Genomic DNA, 27,781 nt, shown 5'->3' with positions numbered 1-27,781 from the left:
AATGAATACATGGAAATATTAAACGTGTGGAAACTATTCACATAGGTTTCAAAGCAAGCAATCAAATTATTAATATATTGTTTATAAATTATACTAAAATAAATTATTTACAAATCGTGTCAGGTATTTGTAGATTAGGTTGGATTAAAATTTTTTAGATCCTACCTAATCTATTTTAATTTATGAATGGGCTCCAAAGAGGAGACGTGGAGCAAACAAATTCATCTTGTTCACAGGGTAGGATCTCACTCTTGAGCTTCTCAGTTTACATGCCGCCATCATCTTACGTCCAGACGGCACCTTCTGCCTCCATACTCCCTTTGGTTCTTCTGTGGTAAAGACAAGACCTACGTGGGCAGAGACGTGTCACCAAAATTTTTGTGAGACCATGTGCTGGATTCGATTTATGGTGAAGAGGAGAGCCAAGTGGCACAGTTGGGTAGTCTGGTCACAGTAAAGGCCCACGGTGAGGGCTATTTCTGTAATTTGGAGCTTAAATGTCGCCCTCGCCGGCGGCAACTTTTGTCGTCGCTGTTTCCCCCCAAACTAAAAGCCTAACACTTGGTGTCGGGCGTCGACGTTTATCTTCCTCTGAATTTCTTCTCTGGTAACGCACAATTTATTTTGAAAGGTAGGTTAATTTTTTAAATCGGGTTCTTCTTTCCTTGTCTCTGAGCTCTGATTCGTTTGGCACGTCGTTGATTTTCTGAAGACCAGAAATGAATGCCGCCGTTGTTCTGCAGCCTTCTTCTTTTACTTACAGAACCTCAAACTTTTTTACCATACCTAGCTTTTCTGGTGCGTGCCAGTCGAGTTCCCTGTCTTTCAACGCTAATCTTCTGTTATCCGGTGGATGCATCAAGGTGCGGCTTTTGAACCTCTGTATCTTGGTTGTTCTTATTTGTTATAGGGGGAAGGGGGTTTAGGGTTTAGATTCATGCTGTTGAAGTTAATTGCTTAGCATATTGAATATTTTAATTATACTTAATGTTCTCTGATCAATCATTATGCGCTGTCCACGAATTTCTAAATCTTGGTTTTCCTGTGGACAGATTCCTTCTACCTCATCTAAGCTACTTGTTTCCACGCACAAGAGATATGCGAGAATCAGAGCCTCCTCTGCGAATTCTACAGCTCCAATTGCTCCTCTTCAATTGGAGTCTCCAATTGGGCAGTTCCTATCTCAGATTTTAGTAAGTCACCCTCATCTTCTACCTGCTGCTGTGGATCAGCAGCTTGAACAGCTTCATACTGATCGTGAAGCAGAGAAACAGAAGGAAGAAACATCTACTTGTGGCACTGATCTTGTCTTGTACAGGTTAGCTGTATAAACCTGAGTTGCATCTTGAAGGTTGATCTTATGTGTGTTCATACCTGCTATAAGATGAAAATATGTATGCTTTCATTTATACAGAAATCTATTGTAAGTCAGATTTTTAATTCAGACATTGTAAATTAGTAAGGCGAGGCTAGGCAAATCTATTGTAAGTCAGATTTTTAATTCAGACATTGTAAATTAGTAAGGCGAGGCTAGGCAAAAAATTAGGGGATTAAACTGAGAAATTGGCCGTTTTAGTGGATCAAAGAAACTTTTAATGTTTCTGTTTTGTCTGATCTAAATTTTATTTTCAATTTTGTTCAACTTTAGGAGAATCGCTGAGGTTAAAGCAAATGAAAGAAAGAAGGCCTTGGAGGAGATTTTATATGCTCTTATCGTCCAGAAATTTGTGGATGCCAATGTTTCTTTAGTTCCTTCACTATCCCAGCCGGCAGACCCCTCTGGACGAATAGATACATGGCCAGCTCAAGAGGAGAAGCTTGTACAGCTCCATTCACCCGAAGCATATGAGATGATTCAAAATCACCTCACTTTTATACTGGGTAATCGCTTGGATGACTCAAATTCAGTAGCTCAGACCAGCAAACTTAGGGTAGGACAAGTTTATGCAGCTTCTGTTATGTATGGTTATTTCCTCAAAAGAGTGGATCAGAGGTTCCAGCTTGAGAAGACAATGAGGACTCTCCCCTATGTCTCAGATGAAGGGATTGGTGTTGAGCAAGTTGTGGGTGATGATTCAAGACCAAATGCTAGGGTGCGCATAGAGGAGTTGCACCCTGAGAACTCTGGTTTGCCTACTGGGTTTAGCCCTGGGGGGTTTGGGGAAAGGATGAAGTCCACTCGGCTGAGGTCGTATGTGATGTCATTTGACGCTGAAACTCTGCAGAGATATGCAACAATAAGATCGAAGGAAGCCATCGGTATCATTGAGAAACACACTGAAGCTCTGTTCGGCAGACCAGAGATTGTTATAACCCCTCAGGGCACTGTTGATTCTTCAAAGGATGAGGTGATTAAGATCAGTTTCGGTGGTTTAAAAAGACTGGTATTAGAGGCTGTGACATTTGGCTCTTTCCTGTGGGACGTCGAGAGTTATGTGGACCCAAGGTACCAGTTCGTGCTTAACTGATCGTTGAGGGTATGCGAAGATGAAAAATGTACATAGTTCGTTTGATAGTGTTTGTGTTGACTTCCTTGAATACTCATACTTATTTCTACATTCGTCAAAGCTTTGTCTGTATAGTTTTGGTGTTCTTATGACTGTAAATGCTAAGCCGACGGCGGGGATGAGGGTGGAGGGAGGAGGAGGTGCAGGTGGGGGTCTTCTGTTAGAATTATTTGGACTTGAATAATGCTGCTGAAGATTGGGAAGTCTTGCGAAGCCGGATTTTTGTATTCTTTTAGAAAAGAGAACTTACAATCATATCGGATCTTTAGCTGTTGACATCATTTTGAATGAGAATTACGAAAAGCTAAGAAAGACTTTGTAAAAGAGATCAAATGTCTTAAAAAATGTTAAAATTTCAGAGGAGAAAATAGTTCATTGATTGGTTATAATTTGAGTACATTGGTGGTGTATTTGTAATGGAAAAAAATACTTAAGAAAACTTAGTATAATTTAACTATCTATGTCTTAATTACATATAAACAAAAATTTCTAATAAGAAATAATGTAAACAATTATCATAAAAAAAAATAATAGAGCTCAAAAACCTCTAATGAGAAATTTTTTTTGGGGGAAATTTATTTATGATTTCACCATATTAATTTTTCTAATGTAAGACTATCTATCATGAGAATTGTGTGGATTCCTTCATATTTGTCTCTTAATTCCCCTTGAAGTTGAAGTTGCTAACCTTATTTTGTAAAGAAAAAAAAAAACCCAGTCTTCATGCTCCAAAATTCTTCATCTTCTACTCTCCCTCTTACTTTGATGTTTTGGTACATAAAAAATAATGTATGCTCTTCAGTATCGAAATTTTAATACTTTTTCTTCTACTTCACTGACTCAAATTAGGGATCAAAGGTAAACAAAGACTTATCTTCGATGAAACAAATATGAGAGAAGAAAAATCAGTCCTAAACTAAATAGCATAACTCCAAATACCAATCAAAATGGACTAAACCTGAGAAAAAATTCTGCTTAATTTCAAAGGCCGAAAAGTCTAATTTCAGCTCATAAAAAAGACTATTTACTATTTTAAAGGTACTTTAGAAAACAAACCACCACCTATGTGAATAAATAGATAACTCGCACTAGATGCAGTTGTTCTTTGCAAATAGTGGGTCTATAGGTATTAACTCCAAAATAATGGGGAAAAAAAGGATGACAACTTGAGAAAGTATTAGAGGTGGGCGGACCACACGATAGAGTCATAGAAGTATTAAAAAAAGAGGCAACGAATTAACCATGAAATTGACCATCTCATTGAATAGAAATTAGGCTAGAAAAGGGAGATGAAGAATTGGAAGGGTTTTGTGACACACATGCTTTCATACTCTATGAAATTCAGATTTCAGCCTTGTCAACATAAGCTACAAAACCCATATGCGAACCTCACCATGGGAAGTGTTCATCTCATGAATAATGTCATGTAAGGTTAGGGAAATCTTGTCGAAACCGATTTTTTATTCTAGCAGAAAAAAGAACTAACGATCATATCATATCATATCATTTAGGTGTTGATCTCCTTTAGTATGACCTTTTGGAAGGAGAATCACCAAAAGGTAAGAAATACGATTCTAAAAGAGTGCAAATGATTAAAATACCCTAAACTTTGTTAGGATAGAATACTAATTCATTGATTGGTTATAATTTTGAGTATATTGGTGTTTTGTTTAATAAAAGAAAACTTATAATATCTAAAGCGAATTTAACTATCCATGTTGTAAGTCACACCAACTAGCTTGATCGATTGAATAGAAGTATACCAGAAATGGACATAAACCATGACCGACCATACCCCATTATATGATTGATTGCATTAACTTCTGCATTACTAGGGCTACAAAACATGATCGATCAATCAGGTAGATTTGATTAGTCAATTGAGCTTTTCTAAAAGGCATGAAAACCTATTGATTGATGCTATAATTAATCAACAAGCCTAAAGAATCAAAAAAATATTGCCATTATACTTGACTGGTTGATCGTGCCTTTCTAATGATTGATCAATGTGAGTGTCAATTTTTTGGAAACGGCTAAATAATGGGTAATTTAATATAATCATTTTAAGGATATGAGAAAGATCACTTCTTATTAATCAAATTCTTCTCTATAACCTATATATATTATATCAATAATCCACGAAAAACAATTCTAGTGCAGGAGAAAGGTTGAGAGAAGACAAGAGATGTCTTGGCCTAGGTGGCTTCTCAAGAGGGGGTGAATTGAGATATACAAAATAAAAAAATGGTTATTCATGAAAAATTAATGTAAGTTATAAAGTAATAAGGACACACCACAAGAGAGCACAACGATTTTTTTTTCTAATCGCTTTATTTATTGAAAAATTACAATCTATTTGCTCTACTTATCTAGGAAATTCCACTAGTTTCACTATTTGCTGAAAATTATAATCTGAAAGAGATTTGTCTCTCTTTAAGCCACGTATAATACCCTATTACATTATTACAAACTCTCCCAAAGATATAAACAACTAGATTCTAGTTATAGTGGGTCTTCCCTTTCAAGATTTGAGGTTCTAGAAAACCTCTACAAAATTTCAAAGTAAAATACAAAAGAAAAAGAAAACTTACATATTTGAGTGGGAGAATTAGCCTTCTCTTAGTGAGATCCAAGTGTCCAATCTTTTTTAGCACAAGAGAGAATTTGATGGACCCTGAGAATTCTAGGATGCATTGAAGCATTGAGAGATTTGAAAGGAATACAAACGCATGCTCTTTTATCACATAAGTGGTTTTGAGTAGGAATTTCAAATACATGGATATTGAATGATTTTGGTTTTCATATAAATGCTCAATTAGTTGTGTAAGGGACGTTTGGTGGGTTACTGATAAGATTTTCAACCCCACTAATCGTTATTTAACTATTTTCAAAAAGTTGATTGTGTTAAATTTATGAAAAGGGGAAATACTTCATTGACTTATTATAATCAAAGTATATGAAACTCTATTTATAATAGAGGAAAGTAGTAGAGTCCAATTATAATTAAACTACCTTTGTCCCAATTACACCCAAACTCTAACACTTAAAGATAAGCCTTAGCATAATTAAATAAACCAATATAACTAGAAGATTAACATGACTAAAACACCTTTAAACTGAAACTCTTCTGTGAGACCTGCTTCCATAATAATTGTGGCTCTATTAGACTTCTTATTGTGTAAGACTTCTTATGCCTCCTCATGTGATCATGGTGGGTCCCATATCTTATAGGCTTCGGCCCATCTTCCAACACTCTTGGATATGTGGGTCTTCCTTGATTTTATGGGCTTAGGCCCATCTTCCAACACACTTTGATATGTGGCCCTTCATTGGTTGTGCGGGCTTGTGCCCATCATCCAACATATTGAGACATTGATCGATCATTGAAAGGGTATGATCGATCAATCAAGTGTAATGACTATATTTTTTTTATTCCTTACGCTTGTTGATTGATCATAGCATCGATCAATAAGTTTTCACTCCATTCAGAAAAATATGATTGATCGATCAATCCTACGCGATTGATTGGTCAGTTCTATGTGATTGATGGATCATGCTTTTATAGCTTTAGCAGTGCAAAGTAAGTATGATCAATCATGTAAAGGGGTATGGTGGATCATGCATTATGTTCCTTTCTAGCATACATCTATTGAATCAAGTCAGTTAGTGTGATCGATCATGCTTTATAGCTCATTCTAGTAGGAAACTATATGATCTATCAAGCCAATCAGGTTGATTGATAATGCTTTATATTGCATGTCACACTGCACTTTGAACTATCAATGATGACAAGTAGTATGATCGATCTTACCAATTGCCAATATTCTTAAATGGCATCTAAGCATGAAATAAAATTATCCTAAGGTGTTCTAGCAAATTTTATACATTAATATGCATAAGTTAAACACTATTTTGAAGAGAAATTGCCCTAAAGCTCCAAAATTCTTTTGTACCTTTAGATTGAAGGTTGGCTAACTGTTATAATACATGGCTAGAGTTCTTGAGATATTTCCACTTGACTTGACACTTCTTCATATTTGAGGTCTTGAGATGAATTTGTCAGTTCTTTTGCAATGACTATTAAATTGTGTCTTTTGAAGGCTTAAGACTTGGAATGCATTATCATCAAAATATGGATGACAGTCAACCTAGGTCAACAATCTTGCTTTTTTTTATGACAAAACCTAACTTATGAAAACTAAAAATAACAATTCCCATGTGCATTTGATTTTCATGTTCTTAATCTATTGCTCCCCATTAATTTGTGCATACAAATGTTTACAAGATTTAGTGTTAACTTAGAATTTTCTCCCCCTTTTGTCATACACCAAACATATATGCAAACAGTGAGAATAGTTGTGCACACAAAAGATGGCTCAAGACCTTTAATTCATACTTAAAATGTGTGAAAGATACAAAACGACTTGGCCTTCAAATATAAATGCAAAATGAATACAAAGGTCAAATCTAGGTCAACTAAGGTAAAAGGGACTAATTTGAAGATGGAGGCTGGTTTGAAGGAGAGATTGAGGTGATGATTGAATTTAGGAGAGATCGAATCTCTTGCTGGGCATCCTTAAGTTGCACGTGTGTTTCATTTATATTAGCCACATCATCCTCAAGTCTTTGAAGTCGGTAGGAGCTCGTGGAGGCTCGTATCTTCTTCTCTTTTCGAATTCGAATTGCTCCTCATAGGACCGATTAGGACTAGGCTCATCTCCCAAGCCTTTCTCTTACTGATGCCTTCTTCCCTATGGAGTCCTTAGAGACTCACTTACCTCTATACTTGGCCAAACAGAATTTTCCAACTTTGACTTCTCTATGGTCATCTTTTTTGTTGGGCTTATGACTTCTTCTTCATCAAGATCGGTCCCATGATGCTTGAAGATGGTAGTGATGACCTGTTTGAAGGGTAGACCGTCAAAACAAGTATTCTTCGCTACATCCATCATCTGTAGGATCGTGAAGTTGGCAAAACCAAGATTAATGTTCTAGGTAATTGCCCGAAGCTATTTCCAATATCTACTTGGAGCACCCACTTTGGGAATTGGTTCTCACTCCTCTACCATAGATCTAATAGGGTACTCTGGCACTGATTTTTTTGAATACAAAATTGATAAGAAGAGTGTGAGTGGTAGCTGCCAATTACTCGAAAATATGTTGGTTTCTTGGTTTTCCAAGAAGTAACATTCGAATGTTTTATCTACCATCGGAGTTGAGTACATAGGTGTTAGAAGTTATTCTGAACAACTTCTATGGATCAAACAAAAACTAGAGGATTATGGTAGAGAGCAAAATGAAATGTCAGTCTATTATAACCACTTGAGTGCTATAAGTCTGAGCAAGATCCCGGTTCACCATTCTCAGTCAAAACACATTGAAATCAGATAACATTTCATACGAAAGCTGATTCAAACATAGATAATTAAAGTGGAATTTGTTTCTGCATAAAATCAACTTGTAGAGATTTTCACAAAGCCATTAGGATATCCCATATAATTCATGCTAAGAGAGTGAGATTGAATGATTGAAATCACTATTGTTCACTCTACATATGGCATGATCAATCAACTTAAATGGCATGATTGATCACCTTAAACCGATTGATCGATCAATAGAATTCGATTGATAGAGCAACCATGGTGAAAATTGATTTTAAATAAGGTTTAAACTTCATTCTAATCTTTTCAAATCATTTCTGAAATCCTTCTAACTACCGCCAAAGCTCTAAAAATAATCCTACATCTTTTGATTTGCCTCCATTTTTGTCAAATTTCATCGAAATCCACCCTCCCTGAAAATTTTGACAATCACTAGGTTGCCCATAGAGACCACTCCTTGGGCTATTTCAGTTTCCTTTTTAGCGTACCCATTCTCAAATTGACCGTGGTTGGAACCAAGAGGACCACTAAGAAGAGAGACTACCATTTTCGAAGAGAGTACCTAATCCTCCCCCTTCACCTTAATATAATGGTTTAAACTAAAATATTACATAAATGGCCCTTTACCCTAAGGGCTGATAAAGGACTAAAACATAAGACATATTATATATGTCATTCTTGTCTTTTAACACTCCCCTTCGAGTTGGTGGTACAAAAACATCATACACTCCTAACACGGAGCGTGTAATAGTCAATGTCTTTGAAGCAATGAACTTTGTGAATATATCGGAGACTTGTCCTTTAGATGAAACATATGCAAGGCTTATAATACCGGGTTGTAGCTCTCCTCTAACAAAGTGGTAGTCAACCTCATTATGATTTGTCCATGGAGGACTTGATTAGAGGCAATATGAATAACTACTTGGTTACAACAATTGACTTTCACTGAAGTATCACTGCTAAATCCCAATTCTTTGAGGAGTGACATAATCCATATCAACTCACTTATTGCATGTGTTGTCACTCTGTATTCAGCCTTTGAACTGGATCGAACAACTACATTCTGCTTTTTACTTTTTTCAAGTTACCAAGTTTCCTCCAACTAAAGTACAATAGTTTGAGGTAGATTTTCAGTAATTTTGAGAGCTTGCCCAATCAACATTTGCAAAGCTTTTAACATTAACATGAGCATGGCATTTTTATGAAAGTACTTATCAAGGAGCTTTCTTTAAATAACCATGTCTTTGTTCTAGAGCTTGTAAATGAGCATTAATGAGATGGTGGGAGGATGTTTTGGACTAAAGGGAGTTGGGAAGAAGTTTAGTTGGGTTTAGGGTCAGGGGGACTGGTTTAGAGGGTGGACAAGTGCAAGTGAGGACTGAAATTGTGGGGAGATGGATTGCTGAATGGAAAAGTATAGTTTATAAAACAAAGTGAATCTAGAAAGGAGGCTAACGATCTCTTTATCTAAACTAAGGTTTTCATGTCTAGATTAAATGAAGATGGAGAGTTCTAACTCATGAGAAGAGGATGGATAGAGAGGCACTTGGGCTAAAGATTCACTTGATTTTGGGCTCTAAAAAGGTGGAAGGGACTCTAGGCTAATGGATGAAAATGGCTAATGATAATAAACGGAAAGGATAGGACATAGTACGAAGCTCTCTTACCCTTCGCCCTTGTGAAGGTTCTTCCTCTTTATGGCAGGAGATAAGCTAGTGAGACTTTGTACACTAGACACTCTTTTAATTGTGGGCTATCCACATAAGCGGCCTTTATGTCGTCGTTCAAGATGACTTTGGTTGGTAAAAGTTGATAACTTAGCTAAAGCTAGAAAGGATTTGCATTAATAAGAGAGACAACAAGACTCATAGAGCTTATAATTTATCGACAATAAATAAGACCTAATTCTGAAATTTCCCCTATGTGGGACAAAGAGTTGGACGTCCCTAATCTTGTGCACCAAGCAAGATCCTAGATGCTTATTGATTCTCCTTCTAGTTGGCACCCTATATGGACAATTGTTCTTGATAATTTTGCCCTTGGATGAGTTGGTAACCCCTTCTTGAGCATTCTCTAGAATTCTTGCCCTTGCTTGGTTGGCACATTCTTTTGGAACCTTCTCTTGGACATTTCTGCCCCTTCTCGGGTGGTGCCATTTCCCAAGAAAGCCTTTTGACTATTTTCTCCATTCTATCTAGTGCAAGTTGTCTTCCTCTTGTGGATCTTTTGCTCATTAAATAACTTCCTAATGACTTCTAACTTAGGACTCAATCCTACTAGGCATTCACAAGAGCATATGTTTATCATTCTTATATATATAGTGGCCATCATGGCTTAATCCATGATATAATTGAGGTTCATAATAATCCCTCCTTATGATGAACCTTGTCCTTAAAGTGACAAGGTTCAATTGTTGAACTTATGGTGGATCTCATGATAGGTAGTCGGCCAAGAGGATGAGAGAGGAGAGAAAGAAGAAGAAGAGAAGAGAGGGACGACTAAGGAGATGGAGAGAGGGAGAGAGATGGTTTGAGAGAAAAGTGTAAGGACGAATTTGAGAGAGAAGAGGGGGACTTAATGATCTACCCCTTGCCTTGAGTCTCTATTTATTGTTTATTATGGAAGGTTACAACAACTATATTGTCCTTAGGGCCATAAACTCTCAAAAGGAAAAGACATAAGTAGACTTACATTATCTTTCTCTAATTACACCCTTGTGACATCCTCATGAGAAGGACACCAATTTACTCCCTGTGCCATCTCTTTACCAACACTCTCCCTTAAGCTAGGGGAGAGAAACGTCGTGGAATAATTCATAATCAAGACCATTAGTATCCTTTACTCTTTAAGTTTTTAATTTTTTTTTTTTTACTTCAGACACTAATTGTCAGGTAATTGATCAATCAACCTAGGCAATGATCCATCGAATGGAAAGCAACAAGTTGTCTGCAAAATCTATGATCGATCAGTTTGAGTAGGCTAGCTTTTGGGATTGTAAAGTCAAACTTGTGATTCGTTATTAATGTAAAAAGAAGCAATGAAAAAGATGGATGACCTACGTTTGAGGTAGTCAAATTCTAGCCCAAAATTGTTCTAATTCTTAGGGTTAGAGATAAGTACCTTCTCAAATTGGTGCCATCTACTCATCACCCCATTTTGCATTCTACTTACCTTGTAACTCAACAATAATTTTCTTTTATTTGTGTGTATATGCACTAATTTTAACACAAGATATATGAGTCCCATCAGACCGAACTAGGAAAAAGAGTGAAAAATAGTCAGCGATGGCTATAGTAGAAGGAAATCCAATGAGGGAAAACCCAACTTGCATAATTACAATTATGTTTTGGAGGTACTGAAAGACCATTTTTGGAATTGTAATTAAGGTGAAGGGTATAATTATAATATTCGTATTTTTGAAATCTATAAATCAAGCTTATGGAGGAGGGTGTGAAATGAATTATTCCTCTTTTTTTCTCAATGTGCTCTCCCCCCCTCTCCTTGGTCATCTCTTTCCTTTTTCCTTTTACTTCTTCTTTCTTCTATCCATCACATAACAACGTGGTCTATGGAATCGTGATGTTTTATTATGTTTCCGTGTGTTTGCCCTAGTTACTAGGGTGGGTAGAGAGTCTAATTAAGAGTAGGTTAGGTAATGGAGGGTGGTTTGAGTCCAATTCAAACTAGGCTGAGTCACCTGCACGGGTGTTCGTTAGCCAACGAAACCTGACCCCCATCACCAACGAGGTAGGATTCATAGTGATTAAGAAGTCATATGAAGCTCTACCCGGGGTATTCAGTGAATTTGGACTTAGGTGTGTTTTTGCATTATTAGGACTAGTCATAAAAATTAGGCCTTAGGAAGTTTTTTTTTTTTTTTTGTTTTGCAAAAAGAGACTCTTACTAATGTATGTAGATTTTGTAGATAATATGACATCAGTTGTTGGGTTATTCTGCTGATACAATGGAAAATTGAAGAAGTATGGATATTTTGATGGTTATGACGGAGGTCAATCACAAATAAAAAAAATTATAGTTTTGAATTATTTTAGTGAGTTCTTTGTGATGATGTATGGAGTCACGGGGTGGGATGGTGATACTCACCATATGATTATTAAGGTCATCCACTTTCTCAAGGGGTTTACTATCTTTAATGTGGAAGATGATCACAATTTGACTGAATTATTTGAGCTTGCTTCAAGTAATCAATCTATGGTTGATATTTACGTAGAAAATAAGGTATTAACACAAAGAGCTCGTGGAAAGGAAGTATGAAGAATCAGGACTTTATTGGTGAAACATCCTATCCCCAAGAATTACCAAGTAGATCTGATGATACAGAGGAGTAAGTATTTATATTCGTATATTCATGATATGAATTGTAATAAGTTTACATGACTTATTTTTAATTAACTAACTATTATCTATATAGGTTTAATACACAAGGGCGAAAAGTTGGGTTTTTTAACCCCTTGCTTATGACATCACTATTTGAGAGTGGAACATCTTCACCCATGTAATTTCATTATTCAAGCGTTGTTAAATGTGTGATGTTTATGCAATCCCTACTTGGATTTTTATGTTTATCATTGTGTGTATTCAGGGTTGTCAATGATGATGGTAGAGATAGTTTAAGTAATAATGATATTGATTTAGAGAATATTGAAAGTGATGTTAATAGAAGTATGTCAATTGCTATTGACCATGAGGGAGATGAGGTATTAATTAATTAATTAATATACTTATTTTATATTTTTTATTCTAAATATAAGGGAGTAAAACGTGTAGTGATAAATTATATTTGTAACACTATTTTTTTAAATAAATTTTTTTGTTAAAAAATATTTTAAATCGATAATAAAAGGTGTTAAAATAGGTAAGAATACGATTTTTTAATCAATCAATATACGAATTTTATATATTGTTATGATAGAAAGGAATGTGGTAAAAAATATGTACCAACAAAAAAGAAGATGTTTAAAAGCTAAATTATTTTTTAAAAATTGTGATATTAAATTAAATAATACGTTAAGACCATAATTTAATGTATTAATTACATTATTTTTTATAAATAATTAATAATCATATTTTTTATTATATTAAATTGTAGATAATTAAATGAAATGTATAAGAGTTTTAAAACCAGAAATTAAATTTTTTAAAATATTTTTTAATTATTAAATAAGTTAAATCAATCATGAAATGAAAATCGAATTAAAAAGATAAACTGACGTGGAGGGCTTATGTGGTGCTCGATGATGACATGGGATGATGAAGTCCCACTAGATGAATGATGATGTGCGGGGTGATCCCCTTCACGATATTACAAAAATGAATTGAAGATCAACAAAAAACGACTTATTTGCCGCGCGAAATAATACTGGAATCTACAAAATATGGTAATTTTAGTCAGTAAAGTGGGGGCATTTCAGATGGTTTATCGGGTTTGCCTTTTTCATATATTTAGCTTTGGAAAGCAGAGCGCTGGTTTTTGCTCTGCGTCTTCTTCTCTGCAGTATCACCTGCTGTACTGAGATAGAGATGAATATATTATGGTAGCTTGGAACGAAATCCGAGGCCTTCTTTCATTATAACACAGTAAAGAGACCTAAGGGTGCGAGCGACCATAATTCTTCCGTCTTCTTTCATTTTTGTCATCTTAACAATCCAGACTCATATTGTTCCTCTCTTGATGATCATGACAGAGAGTTTTCTCGCTTTCGGTTTCTTCAACTAAGCCAAGAGTTGGAGTTTGAGCAGGAAGAGCAAGAAAGAAGTCTCCGTAAAAAAAAAAATAGGGCAAAAAAGAAAGAAGCTTTTTGGGGTCTTAAGCTTAAGCTTGTAGAAATCGAAAATTTCTTTTCTAGATATGAACAACTGGCTGGGTTTTTCGCTGTCGCCTCATTTGAGTATCGATGGAGATGAGTCGAGAGGAGACGAGGGGGGTTCGGACGTCGGTTGTTGTTACGAGGGATTCGGAGGAGGCGAAGAAGGATTTTCTCATCTTTCAGTAATGCCTTTGAGGTCCGATGGGTCTCTCTGTGTGATGGAAGCTTTTAGGAGATCAAACGGTGGAAGTGGGGAAGAATACTGTATGATTTCAGCAGCCCTCTTTTTTATCTCGAAATCCAAGTTTTGTGTGTGGAGAATCGCTTCCGTTTTGGCTTGTTTTCTGCATATAGCATTAGCCATGATTAGTTTTTGGTTCATTGAGTGTATAAATTTTCGAGTTTTGGAATCAGGGAAAGACGGGTCTTTTTTTTTCATGTGTCTGCTATCTTTTCCTGTAGGTTGCTGCATCTGCGCTTAGAATTCATGAAATCATCTATACATTATTTTTCGTTAGTCTTTTCGTTTGATCATCCTTCGCTTTGTTTTCTTCATCTGAAGCTGAGATGATATAGTTGATATACATATATGGTTCTATTGTTACCTCTGATTGTCTTCGTTTTCATCCTTTATTCTCTGTACTTAATGACTCTCTTCTGTCGTTCATTTTTTCTTTCTCATGATCTTGTGGATCTCGCCACTGCTCTGAAGCACCCTGTACTCGGACAACTTCCATCTACTGGTTCCTTCATTGCTCTACCTTCATTCTGTATCATATTGATGTCCTCTTTTCTTGATTTGAAACTTCGCAGATCGGAGGTACGAGAATGACAATACAGATAGAGAACGTCCAAAGCTGGAAGACTTTCTGGGAGCTTATACCAACAATACTGCTCAAGATAATGTCAGCCCAGACGCAGTTGATACCTCCCAACCTCTTTCTTCTTTCAATGACATCTACTATCAAAATCCTAATAGCAATTTCCACCAAAGGGACCAAAATACTACGCAAAGAATTAATGTTAATATCCCTCCTGTCTTCAACAACGCCTCGAAGGAGGTGGATACTGAAGAAAGCATCCCGAACCCATCTCTCAGCCAAGCTTTTCAGCATTACCATGCTAACCAGACCCTTTTCCCCACTTCCCACCTCCAAAATCCCAACTCGAGGCCTAATCAGAACAGTTTCTACCACGTTGCACTCGACGGGGCGACTTCAACGATTTCAGGGTTTAAGTCGTGGTTGAGGCAGGCGCCATATCCTTGCGAGAAGTCTATGAGCGAAGCTAACAAATTCAATATTCAGTCTCTTTCTCTTTCAATGACTGCCGGCACGCAAACGAGCTCGGTGGCAACTGCTTCGGTTGCGCATTCGACGTCGCCGGAGGATAATCGGAAAAGGCAGGCCGGAAAATCTCTCGGCAGGGAGTCGGTACCCAGGAAATCCATCGATTCGTTCGGTCAGCGCACTTCTCAATACCGCGGTGTGACCAGGTGGGTTATTTTATCCTGAATTTGTACATCTGTTTCGTTTGCATTATTCAGTTCCAATGTGCATGAGTGAATGAATTGCTTTTGAAGCATTCTGCTGCATCTAGATCGAGCCTCATGCAGGTTCAATGCAGTCAGAAACAGTTCTACAGTAATTACACGTATGCATGTTGGTTTTGCACAGACATAGGTGGACGGGTAGATATGAAGCCCATCTATGGGATAACAGCTGCAGAAAGGAAGGACAAACGAGGAAAGGAAGACAAGGTAGAAACCGAAAAATGGAATCTAATTTTCTCTTGCGTTTTTCATTCTTTTTTTCTTTTCCGTGTTATTTTAACGATTTGGATGTCTCAGATTCTTTAAGAATAGTCTAACGGCTAATCTTTCATGGGTTTTTTCGATCTCTTCCTGCAACGATCCCCAATCCGCTGTGCCCAAACAGTTTATCTAGGTATGTCAGAGAAAATGCATTGTCGCTCCTCTTTTTTTCTTTTTGGATCATGCCGTGTTATCTGAAGGCATGATGGGATAAAATTTGCTGGGCATAGTGTTTATGCGTTTGTGTTTTTTATTAGGAGGATACGATAAGGAAGAAAAAGCTGCTAGGGCCTATGATTCGGCTGCTCTGAAGTACTGGGGACCTACAACTCATATTAATTTTCCTGTAAGTTGTTTTTGTTTTTCTCCTTTTTTGGAAGAATGTTTCAGTTCAAGTTTTTTTTTTTTTTTTTATTGCTTTCGTCTTTCTGCATACAGTTCCTTCGGTTGTTTCATTGAAATTGTCTTTCCGAACCTCTCGTGCTTGCAGCTGAGTACTTACAAGAAGGAGCTCGAGGAGATGAAGAACATGACCAGGCAGGAATTCGTTGCCAACTTGAGGAGGTGAATCAACTAATCTTTAAAGGCCATTTTGATTTGTGAACTTGTTGATTCATAGAAATTGAAAATTCCAAAATGGCATTGTGTTATTCAGGAAAAGTAGCGGTTTTTCAAGAGGGGCTTCTGTGTACAGGGGGGTTACAAGGTCCTGCTCCTCCCACAAAACAACTTTATAATCTCATCTCTCTATTATTTACTGGTTTGCAGCTTTTCATCTTGGTCTCCAATAATGTCGGTTGCAAAAAAAGAAAGAAAATGGTCTGCAATTATGTTAAGAAATAGTTTACTATTATGATTGAGAACTTGATCATCTTTTCTCTCCATGCCAGTCTGAAATCTGAAATTTTAAACAATTTCGTTCGCAGGCACCATCAACACGGAAGGTGGCAGGCTAGGATAGGGAGGGTTGCAGGTAACAAGGATTTGTACCTGGGAACATTCAGTAAGTCTCTTCTATTTCCTCTCTCTCTGTTGGAAAAATGAGTATCTGCAACTCTGAATCGTTTTGTTAGTAGTTGATAGGAAAAATATACATTTTCTTCTATGATTCATGAACCTTGCTTTTCGATCTTCCCACTTTTGAAAATTAATGGAGGTCTCCACCTGAACTGGTCTGAGCCCTTCAATTATGAAACATCAGATACCATTGCCAGCTACGTCTTCATTTTCATATGTTGATTTACTAATCCTCTGTTTTCTATTGATTGATCAATTATAAGATGTGGCCAGCAACTCTCAGTTTCCTTGCTGGAGAATATGGAGGGCTCAGGCATTCTTTTCGAATAAAGATATACTTTAGGGCTGCAGTGTCTCTTTTGAAAAATTAATTTATCAACCCTTACTCTTGAATCAAGCTTACTGCTTCCTTCAATTTAGGTCTCCTGCCTGTTCTGATGAAGAATTTGATTTCCATCTTATAATTTGAACTTACTATGGCTACAGGCACCCAAGAGGAAGCTGCGGAAGCTTACGATATTGCAGCAATAAAGTTCAGAGGAACAAGTGCAGTCACAAATTTTGACATTAGTAAGTATGACGTGAAACGCATTTGTTCAAGCAGCACACTCATTGCAGGAGATCTTGCCAAGCGCTCATGCAAAGATTCATCAGCCACCGTCTCCCTCGAGCACGACCCTGTTGCACAAGCTCCACTTTCCATACCTGGTTCTGCCTCTGGTGAATTGACTGATATGGTCTGGCATAACTCTAATGATCAGCAGCAGGAGAACCAGCTGTTTGCGTCGAATTCTTCCAACAACGACAATGTTTCATCTCTGAGCAATGGCGGTGACAGTCCAAATCACCAGGGGAACAACCAAAGTGAGTCTGGTGGACGAAGAATGGCCGTGAATCGTGGTGCTTATTACGACGGTGTTGGCGTTGGTAGTGGAGAGTACTCGCCATGGTTCTTTTATGGGCAGCAAGAGGTGAAGTACGAGGGAGCAGCCGATGAAGGAGACAACAATGTGGGTATGAATCGACCCAGTTCACTGTCTGTTGTTCATCAGCTGCCCATGTTTGCTCTTTGGAACGAGTGAGGAGAAAACAAATTCTTACAGTATAAACCCATTTTTGTATCATATCAGAAACTTTACCTGATTGACATGACTCGTAAAATCGCCTTCTTTTTATTGGAATTTCCACGAATATTGAAAGAATTAACAGTGCAACGAATACATTCTTTGTTCTATGCGGTAATTCAATCTCCTTCGAAAGATAAGTAGTAACTTCTCGTCATGGAATCAAACTTCGTGTTCGTCTATGAAGGAATGCGGAAGAACCAGAAAAAAAGCTACAACAACGGACTGTCACATCCGTCAATGGATTCTTGCTCTTCGAACGGATTTGCATGCGTCAATCAGTCTCTGCATTTATTCACGCGTCACTGATAATAATACTTTTTCGTCTTCGTTTCTGGTTGACAAGGAGATGTTTGCAGGTTCCCGACTTGAATTCATCGGTGTTGACGCCTAGTTACCGACGGATGTCTCACTGGAATGCTGTTTTTGACTCGAAGGCACCTGCGTTAAATTGTGTGCCCATGGCATCTCTTGGGCTTTCCGCCCTTCTTCCTGTCTCTCTCAGTCCCTCCCTCTTAAAGACGATGATCCGTACACGCCCCCATCGATAATTTTGGTTAGATTTGGCCTTGGATATCTTGGCTTTCTCGGCAGTCCCTAAGCAGACAGAATCTCTAGGACAAGATACTTCATGCAGAGACATTTCTCCATCAAACCTCTGCGCAGTCTGCGAACTTTTGGTTCTTTCAAGTTTCAAGAGCCCCCTCCCCCCCCCCCCCCCCCCCCCCCCCCAACCTCCCTCCCAAAAGCTTTTCTTCCATAGACGAGGAGTTTCTGAAACCTAGTGGGGTTAGGGTTTTTGCAGGGCGTTTTCCTCTTCTACCCACTTTTGCTATTTCCGGATGTATGACATGTTGCCCTCTCTCTCCGCATTCTTTGGCAAAAGAATTCCATTTTGAAAGAGGATTGCTTCCAACATTTTGAATGGGTTGAAAGTTCAGAATCAGAGATCAAGAGACGTATCGGGTCTCGTGCTCTTTCCTTTCTCCGCTTTAACTTATTTACTTGTTAAAGCTTTATCAACCGTACGGAAATATTCCTCCTCTTTTCTTCAATTTATCAGCTTTTCTCTCTTTTTTTCATCGTCTTCGCAGGAATGGCAAATTTTTCGTTTTCCGTGTTTTTTATTAATTCTATTCGATATCTATTAAACAGAGAACGGGTATGGATAATTCTTCTGCATCTGATTAGAAAACTTAATCTAAATTTAGGGAATTTTACCAAAATACCGTTTTTAAACAACTTATTTATGAAAATAACGAAGACCACAAATTATTTACAAAACTACCGAACTTTGACCGGTCCACTGTATATGTGGACAGTCAAAGGTGACACGTAAGCTTTGATTGCTTACGTGTCGCTCCATCATCAGAGTGATGCTGTAGATTAACACATAGACTGCCACGTCATTATTATTGACACGTCATTTGCCACGTCATTATATGATAAAATTTTGAATAAATTTAAAAAAAAAATAAAAAATCACATACACTTTTTATTAGCTTATATCTAAAATAAAAAATTATTTAAAAAAATTTAATAAATAATTAAAAAATTAACTCTTGCTTATTTAACACCATTTAATATCAATTAAAATATTTATTAATTAAAAAAATTATCGTTACACTTTTTATTTCTTCATATTTTACAAAATAAAATAAAATAAGTAAATAAATTAGATTTAAAATATTTATAAATTAAAAAAATACAAAAAAAATATTTTAGAGTTTAAAAATACAATTTATTTGTATATTTTTATCACCTTATTTACGAAATAATAATATTTTCAAATTTTAAATATTTATAAATTTAAAAAATCTTACTCTTAAGTCTTACCCATATATTATCGATTTAAAATATTTAAAATTTTAAAAAAATATTCAAAAAAACTATTTTAGAGTTTAAAAATATAATTTATTTGTATATTTTTATCACCTTATTAATAAAATAATATTTAAAAATTTTAAATATTTATAAATAAAAATAATCTAACTCTTACCCATTTACTATAGATTTAAAATATTTATAAATAATTTTTATTTTATTTTTAAGTCTTACCCATATATTATCTATGTACAATATTTATAAATAGAAAAAAATTTACTCTTAAATCTTACCCATATATTATCCATTTAAAATATTTATAAATTAAAAAAAATATACAAAAAAGTTGTTTTAGTGTTTAAAAATATAATTTATTTGTATACTTTTTATCACCTTATTTACAAAATAATAAATTATTAAAAAATATATTATTTAATTAAAAATCTTACAAAACTTTACAATAATTTTAATTTGGCAAAATTTTTATTAACATAAAATCAGAAATTAAACAGTAAATCACATAAAAATCAATACAGTAATTAAACACCTAAATTCAAATTAACATTATAATTAAATACAATAATTCTATTCGATTAACAAAAACCTTAAAAAATCACCCTGTTTCGAGAGAAGGGCCGGCGAGAGGACGAACAAAGGGGAGGGGAACAGAGAGAAAGAACGTCGGCGGCGAGAGGATAGAACAGAGGGGAACGGAGAAAAAGAACGAGCGATACGAAGAAAGAGTGGTTGAGCGGAGGGCGTCGAGGGCGAGGCCGAGTGGCGGCAACAGGGGCGAGGTCGAGGCCGAGGCAGAGCAGCGGCTGCAGGCGAGCGGCGGTAGCGGGGACGAGGCCGAGGCAGAGCAGCGACCGCAGGCGAGCGGCGGCAACAGGGGAGGCGAGCGGCAACAGGGGAGGTGAGCGGCGGCAGCGGGGACGAGGCCGAGGCAGAGTAGCGGCCGCAGGCGAGCGGCGGCAACAGGGGAGGCGAGCGGCAACAGGGGAGGTGAGCGGCGGCAGCGGGGACGAGGCCGAGGCAGAGCAGCGGCCGCAGGCGAGCGGCGGCAACAGGGGAGGCGAGCGGCGGCAACAGGGGAGGCGAGCGGCAACAGGGGAGATGAGCGGCAGCAGGGGAGGCGGCAGAAGGCGAGCGACGAGAGGAGAGCAGCCGAGACGAGAGGCGAGGAGAAAATCGTGGAAGAGAGAATTAAAAACATATGCGAGGCTGACGTGGCACATGTTTACGTGGCCATTGATGACATGGCAAAAAGAAAACAATAAAAATGACATGGTAAGTTACGTGGCAGATGATGTGTCCATAATGATGATGTGGCAGACTCTGAGTTTTCGCTTCGATGACGGGGCGACACGTAAGCAGTCAAAGCTTACGTGTCACCTTTGACTGTCCACATTTACAGTGGACCGGTCAAAGTTCGGTAGTTTTGTAAATAATTTATGGTCTTCGTTATTTTCATAAATAAGTTGTTTAAAAGTGGTATTTTGGTAAAATTCCCCTAAATTTACAATCTAATTCTTCTCGCAAAGCTTCACTTTTCTTTTTTCTTCCACCCTCTCAAAAGATCACCAGTCTACTCTCATGAATTGGAGAAAACATTGTCGTCTCTCTCTCTCTCTCAGGCCTCCGCAACGTCTTCTCCTCCCGCTTGAGTCTCATTCTTTATCTTTTACAGTGTGAGAACGTTCTTGGCAGCAATATTCTTCCACCTCCTTCCACTTGCTTTTTTCTCGTTTTATGTTTTTATTTCATCTCATAACAGCTGGTTTTATGATGTTGATGAGTGCGGAACAGAAACTCTAGTCGTATATTTGGTGACTTGGATGTAGTAAGCTGCTGAAGTTCAATGAAGGTGGAATCCTGAACAAATGGGTCTTAACAAAGCAGTAAGATGAAGATGAGGAGTGGTAGTAAAGGCTGGATTAGCATGATATTTTGCTGATTCCAGATGAGTTTTTCCATGAAACTGTATGCTGGGGACTGCAGTTGAGGCTAAGTATAGACGTTGAGTTGATGGAGATCATCGAATGTTATTTGATTTTGCCATTTTTCTGTTTTTGTTCTTTTAAATTTATAATGGAAAAATACCAGTTATTTGTGAATTCATTTGTTTAATCTAATAAAATCGAAATAAGGTAGAAGTTAATCCAACGGAACGCCGTCCCATCCCTACATCTGCTTGTTCTTCGCTGAGAAATACTGAAAATCAGGATTCCTTCGAAGCGGCACATATTAATGGATGTTAAAGTCCGTATAGATTCTTGGGTCAGGACTCAGTACATCGGTGATCTCTTATCTCAAGTCTTGGCAACTCGTTGATTCGACGTCAATTGTACGAGCTCATGGATGGTCGAGACTCCCATCAGATGAAACGAACGAAAGAGCCTCTTCCTCAGCCTGGATCGATTTGAACTTTGAAGCAGAACTTTGGCAGTTTGTGAGAGCTACCAAATGAAGCGTCGATATCAGTACGTCTTGCGACCCGTACCGCGTTGAAAAGCCAAAGACAAATGCAACCAGCAGCCAAGCACAGTACTATACGCCAAATGCTTTCTCAGACCAGGCTTCGGAACAATTTCGATAAGACACGGTTTGGACATTTCTCAGTCTTGGCTTTTGAATTCTGGATTTCTCATAGCCTTTCTGCTTGCTCTAGTTCTTAAATCTGTTCTAGACCCAATAAGAATGACACATCCATCCAAACACTGGTTCGTTCTTTCTGGATGTTATTAAAGCCTTTTTAACTCTTCTTCGACTTTTTCCGAATTCATTTTGTATGAAGAACAAGTTCAAATGTTGCGAGGAATGAAGAAAAAGAGGGTCAAAAGGCGAAGGACAGCTCTGTTTGGGAAACAAAGCTGACACAGAGGGACGCTCGCTCATCCTCTTTCTCAGGCACCGGGCGAAAACGAAAAAGCAAAATAAAAACCCTTTTGTTGTTCACACTGCGAGAGCAGATGCAGAAGGCCATCGCCCATGCCTCATTTATATGCCCTTCCTTATTGTCTCTGCAATTCCAACATCCACGAGAATCCTTTTAATGGCATCCACTTGACCCCTTTTTCGTCGCATCAGTATGGGCGTCTTCGACCTTTTTGTGTTGCCCAGGAGCGACACAAAACCTTTGGAAAAGGTTTTCTTATTTCTTTTTCAACCAAAGTCACTTTCCTTTGTATTTAATTTTTTTAGCGCTAAACGCACAATGTAAGTGGGGAGGGAAACTGAATTACAATGTAAAGGGGGGGTTAGTCCACAATGAAGTGAAAATGAAGTGGAAAATTGAATTGAAGTGAGATGAATTGCTTCCACTTCAACTCATGTTTGGGTGTTAGTCCAGGCCAGTTGAAGTGGCTGGAAAACATATTCTAGTGTTAGTGCTTGGAAAACAGATTTTAGTGTCCTTTTCTAAATAAAGAAAAGAATGAGTACATAATTAACCAATTAATGATTACAATTCATTATAAATTAATATACTAATTACGTGTGACTAGAATAAATTATATAAAATTAATACAAATTAAAAAATAATATAAGGGAATATAATAATTAAACCTAATGGTTTAATTAATTATAAAAATTGGATAATTAAACCAATTAATGATTACAATTTATTATAACTTAATATACTAATTACGTGTGACTAGAATAAATTATTTAAATTACATAAAACAGTTAAAAATAACATAAATGAATATAATTAATAAATAAATTATTTTGTAATAACATAATATATAGTATAAAAATACTTAATAAATTAAAATACTTAATAAATAAAAATAAAACACGTGACAAAAAAGTATAAAATGACAAAAACTTTCCTTGAATCCTCAGTATAATGATATTTGCCATATGCATCGATAAGACTATTTGTGACATAAACATCAGACTCCAACCCCAATTTGATAGCATATGAGTGGATCTCTTTGCTCGCATCAATTAACTGCAAGCTAGCAATTGATTTCAGAATAGTGGACAATGTTATCTGGTTACAGTTAAACCCTTCTTTTTGCATCTCACAGAAAAGTGATATGGCTTCTTCATCATTCAAATTTTGTACATAGGCTGAGATTATAGAATTCCAAGAAATTAAATCCTGCATAGGCATCAAATTGAAAACCCTTATTGCATCCTCTATAAGACCACATTTTGAGTACATATCAACAAGTCCCACACAGACAAATACATCAGTATCAAAACCCACTTTGATCAAATGTGAATTAATTTGCCTGCCCAAATCGATCATTCCCATGCCTGCACAAGCTTTAAGAATACTAGATAGAGTGAACATGTTTGGAGTTGTGCCAAACACTTTCATCTCTTGCAATAATTACAGTGTTAGATCATCGAAACCATGAAGAGCACAACCTGCAATAAAAGTGTTCCATGAAACAATATCAGGTAGCAAAATTTTCTCAAAAACCATCATAGCAGCTTCAATATCTCCTAATTTAGCATAAATATCAACAAGTGCATTGGCTGAAAAGGAATCAACATCATATCCAAGTCGTATCAAAGATCCATTAGACATATGCAACCTTTCCATACAACATTTACTAGTTCGCTCGATTGGCTATGCAAAGAAAAGCCTTAACTAGTTCACTGAACTGGCTATTCACAGAAGAGAAGACCTTTTACAAGGTCTCGCTGATACACTTTAGCTATCAGGTACAACAACTGTCTTCAAGCCAATTTATAAAAGACTTACTGCTTAGTTCGGTTTATGATTCTACAATAAATTCAAAAACAAGATACTGATTTTTATGCTATATCTTTTAAAGGAACCATACTGACTCATGTAAGTCAGCACTGATAAAACTTCTGGATCTACTCTCACATAATAATCTCCGCTCTGTGGTCTTCCAAACCTCCTTTCAGTGAAACACTGAATGTCACTCTACTTTACCTCAAGTTTATTTTAAAATCATGAGAATTTCATAGAAACAGCTCCAAGAAAACAAAATGCAAAGAAGTCAGCCTTTATCCGATGGGGAAGTTTCTCCCTCAACGATATGTTGGAGACCGCCTAGCGTTTACTTTTACCTAAATTCAATCACACAATACAACACAGAGAAGTCATTCCTCATTTCGAGCTCCCATTTCTATAGAACTTACTTTTGAAATATATTCAACCATAAAAGGAGAAAGAAGTGACATTTTTTTATAAGAATTTAAAAAATAAAATAAAAAACTGACCATGAGTCGAACTATAATTGTTTGCAGCAATACATAACAAAATTTTCTCAAAAACCATCATAGCAGCTTCAATATCTCCTAATTTAGCATAAATATCAACAAGTGCATTGGCTGAAAAGGAATCAGCATCGTATCTAAGTCGTATCAAAGATCCGTACAACATCTAAACTCATCAGGCATCACTCCAAAACTAAACCCTAAACAAAAGCTACTCTTCAAAACTAAACCCTAGACCTTAAAACCCTAAAAGTCCCAAACCCCAACTCTAATCCCGAAATTAAACCCTATCAACACGAATTTGAACCCTAACCCTACATCCCAAAATTTGGCCACAATAGAGATAAATTACGCACGAAAATTCAAATTAACTCAAACACAACACTAAATTAGTTGAAAAAAAATTAGGGTTTCGGATTACCTTCTGAAATTTGGGGGAAATCACCACCGAATGGGGAAATGTAAGCCCAATGGAAGAAATTGACGCCTAACTGTCGAAAATCGAAGAAGATTGAAGGAAATCGAAGGATATTGAAATCGGAATAGGTTAAATCAAAGGAAATCGGGGGAGGAGGAAAGAGAAGAGCGAGAACGAGAAGGAAGAGGGAGGTCGAGAGTGAAAAGAGATGGAGGCTTAGAGGGAAAAGAGAGAGGGAGACGAGAGAGGGAGAGGGAAGAGAAAGGCTGAGAGAGAAAGAGACGAGAGAGGGAGATGGGGCGAAAACGAGAGATAACAAGAGAGAGGGAGCAGATACAGCAGAGGGAGCAGAGAACGAAGATGAGCGCCGAGCGAGATGAGCAGATGAGAGCCGAGCGAGCAGAGACAGCGAAAAAGAGAGAAGAAGTCGGGTGAAAAAATTCGTCGGGAGACGAAGGCTGAGCGAGAGGAGAGGAGAAGAGGAAATGAGCGGGATTTTTAGTTTCGGGGGCGGGGGCAAGAAGCGACGCCGTCGCTCGCGGTAAGTGGATGATTTGGAAAAAGGGGCGGAATCAGGTTTCCATCGTTTTTGCCTGAGGAGATGAAATGGTATTATCTCACTTCAATTCAAGTCATTCTGGACTAACGCCATAAGTGGGATGAACTAGGTAATGCGGGGGGAATTCATTCCACTTCATTGTGGACTAACCCCCCTAAAGTACTTTTCCTGGAAAAGGTGAGAGGGAATGTAAAGTATTTATTTGTGTTAGTATGTGTAATGAAAAGTGCAGAATAAAGTATTGGTTTGGGTTATGTGGGGGGGGGGGGGGGGGGGGGGCAACTTGAAGATGAAGATGAACTTCAAGTCATCTCGATGATTAAGATGAAGCGGAACATCATCTCCACGTTATAATTTATGGAATCTGTTTTTCGAATCTTTTTGCAAATCATCCAGATGAACTAAATGTTAGGGTTTGAACCCTCGACGTTCAACCACCCCCCCCCCCCCCCCCCCCCCCCCCCCCTCTCGTTCTCTTCTCATTTTCATTTTTTTCTCCCTCTCTCCCGCACCCCCTCTCTCGTCTCCCTGCAGCCCCGAGGTCTCTGCTCCCTCTCCTCTTAGACTCGCTCTCCGACCTCCGTCTCTCAGTCTTCTCTTTTTCATTTTGTTCGCCCTCTCTCCCGCACCCCTTCTCTCGTCTCCGTGCCTCCCTCTCTTCTCTCAGACTCACACTCCAGTCTCCCTCTCTCTTATCCCTCTCAGCCTCCCTTTCTTCTGTCTCTCTTCTCCTTTCCGACCTCCCACTCCCTTCTCTCTCTAGCTAATCTCCTTTTCCCTAAAATACCGTCCGATTTTGTTTGATTTTCTCCATTTCGATTTTGATTTTCTTCGATTTTGACATTTGGGCATCAATTGATTAATTTCTACTTCAATTAGGCATCAATTTTCCCATTCGACTTTGGTTTTCCCCAAATTTCAGAAGGTATGATTAAACCCTATTTTTTCCATTAAATTAGTGTTTTATTTGATTTAATTTTAGTTTTAGTGCCTAATTTGGGGTTATTTGTGCATAATTGTAGGATTTAGGGTCTAAATTCTTGATTCGGGTTAGGGTTTATTTTTAGGGTTTGGTGATAGGTATTTAAGGGACCTAGAATTAGGGTTTAGGGTTTATGGTTAAGGATTTATGGTATTTTTAGGGTTTAGGGTTTTTAAGGTTTTGGGGGGTTTTGTGTTTTTAAGGTGTAGAGTTTTTTGGGTTTAGGGTTTAGTGCTTTTAAGGTTCAGGGGGTCTAGGGTTTAGGGTTTTAAGTTCTGGAATTAGTGTTTAGGGTTTAGGTTTTGATGGTTTAGGGTTTAGGTTTTACTAGGGTTTTTTTAGTCAAGTTCTAACAAGGTTGAGTCGCCTACACCGGCATCCATTAGCTAACAAAACCCGATCCCCATCACTGACGAGGTACAGTTCGTAAAGACTGTGAAGTCATATGGGTCTCTCTACCAGTGGTGTTCGGTTAATTTGGACTTGATGTGTGTGTTTTTGTATTTTTTAGTGCATATGCAGTAGTGAAAATAGTTTGATTAATTTTGAAATATTTTAGAATATTGTTGAGAATTTTTGAAGTGCTATGGAATATTTTTGCATGTGGTGAGGAGATTTGGGTGTTATACATATCCACCACATGGTATTCCATTTTTTATGGTTTGTGTTTCCGTGACGGGAAAAGGTTGTCTAATAAAGTTTTTTCTATGAGGACCATCTCAGATTTAGATTATAAATGGTTGTAAGAAGACAACCAACCGCTCGACCAGATGACATTTGGACCTTCGAAGATGACAACAAAATACTCGATCTCTTGGTCGAGCAGGTCAATATAAGGAACAAGTTGCCTAATGGGGTTTGGAAGCATGAGATATATATGGAATGTGTTAATAAGTTCAATGAAGACGCACTCAATATAAAAACCATTGAGCAGTTGATGAATCGAACAAGATCAAGGAAGAAAACATACCAAACGGTAACAAGTTGTAACAACACTAGTGGGTTCTGTTGGGATGCAACCACACAACGAATAACTACATGTAATTCTGCATGGCTTGACTACATAAAGGTCAGTAAATCATGATGTACTATAAAGTATTTTTTATGTTTTCGCGTTAGTATA

The 27,781-nt window shown here is 37.4% G+C and overlaps 3 protein-coding genes across 6 annotated transcripts; 2 read left to right on the top strand and 1 right to left on the bottom strand.

The window, feature by feature from the left end:
- Positions 1-511: 511 nt before the first annotated feature.
- LOC137959165 (UV-B-induced protein At3g17800, chloroplastic-like) lies at positions 512-2,760 on the top strand. Of its 4 annotated transcripts, none has more exons than XM_068806501.1 (4): positions 512-631; positions 718-863; positions 1,053-1,318; positions 1,649-2,760. In XM_068806501.1, the coding sequence occupies exons 2-4, from the start codon at positions 720-722 to the stop codon at positions 2,466-2,468; spliced, it is 1,230 nt and encodes a 409-aa protein (XP_068662602.1). In that variant the 5' UTR covers positions 512-631; positions 718-719; the 3' UTR covers positions 2,469-2,760. The 4 variants fall into 4 exon arrangements, with proteins under 4 accessions (XP_068662602.1, XP_068662601.1, XP_068662603.1 ...); XM_068806500.1 differs by having other exon boundaries at positions 713-863; XM_068806502.1 differs by having other exon boundaries at positions 526-607; positions 713-863.
- A 10,675-nt stretch (positions 2,761-13,435) lies between these two features.
- LOC137960264 (AP2-like ethylene-responsive transcription factor AIL1) lies at positions 13,436-17,726 on the top strand. Its single transcript, XM_068807827.1, has 9 exons — positions 13,436-13,502; positions 13,594-13,980; positions 14,530-15,211; positions 15,393-15,475; positions 15,787-15,875; positions 16,020-16,093; positions 16,185-16,235; positions 16,456-16,532; positions 17,033-17,726. The coding sequence occupies exons 2-9, from the start codon at positions 13,758-13,760 to the stop codon at positions 17,626-17,628; spliced, it is 1,875 nt and encodes a 624-aa protein (XP_068663928.1). The 5' UTR covers positions 13,436-13,502; positions 13,594-13,757; the 3' UTR covers positions 17,629-17,726.
- Positions 17,727-21,849: 4,123 nt separating this feature from the next.
- Positions 21,850-24,865, bottom strand: LOC137959329 (pentatricopeptide repeat-containing protein At4g39530-like). The gene is made up of 4 exons (XM_068806734.1): positions 24,703-24,865; positions 23,875-23,985; positions 23,324-23,760; positions 21,850-22,044 (listed from the first exon to the last, which is right to left on the bottom strand). Exons 1-4 carry the CDS (start codon positions 24,863-24,865, stop codon positions 21,850-21,852), a joined length of 906 nt encoding a protein of 301 aa, XP_068662835.1.
- Between the last annotated feature and the right edge of the window lie 2,916 nt (positions 24,866-27,781).

The sequence above is a fragment of the Aristolochia californica genome, unplaced genomic scaffold, assembly GCF_029961685.1.
Source record: "Aristolochia californica isolate CCGP_79_NKW_82.1479 unplaced genomic scaffold, dmAriCali1.0.hap1 SCAF_3, whole genome shotgun sequence".
Lineage (NCBI taxonomy): Eukaryota > Viridiplantae > Streptophyta > Magnoliopsida > Piperales > Aristolochiaceae > Aristolochia > Aristolochia californica.
This window is presented reverse-complemented; position numbering and strand designations above follow the sequence as displayed.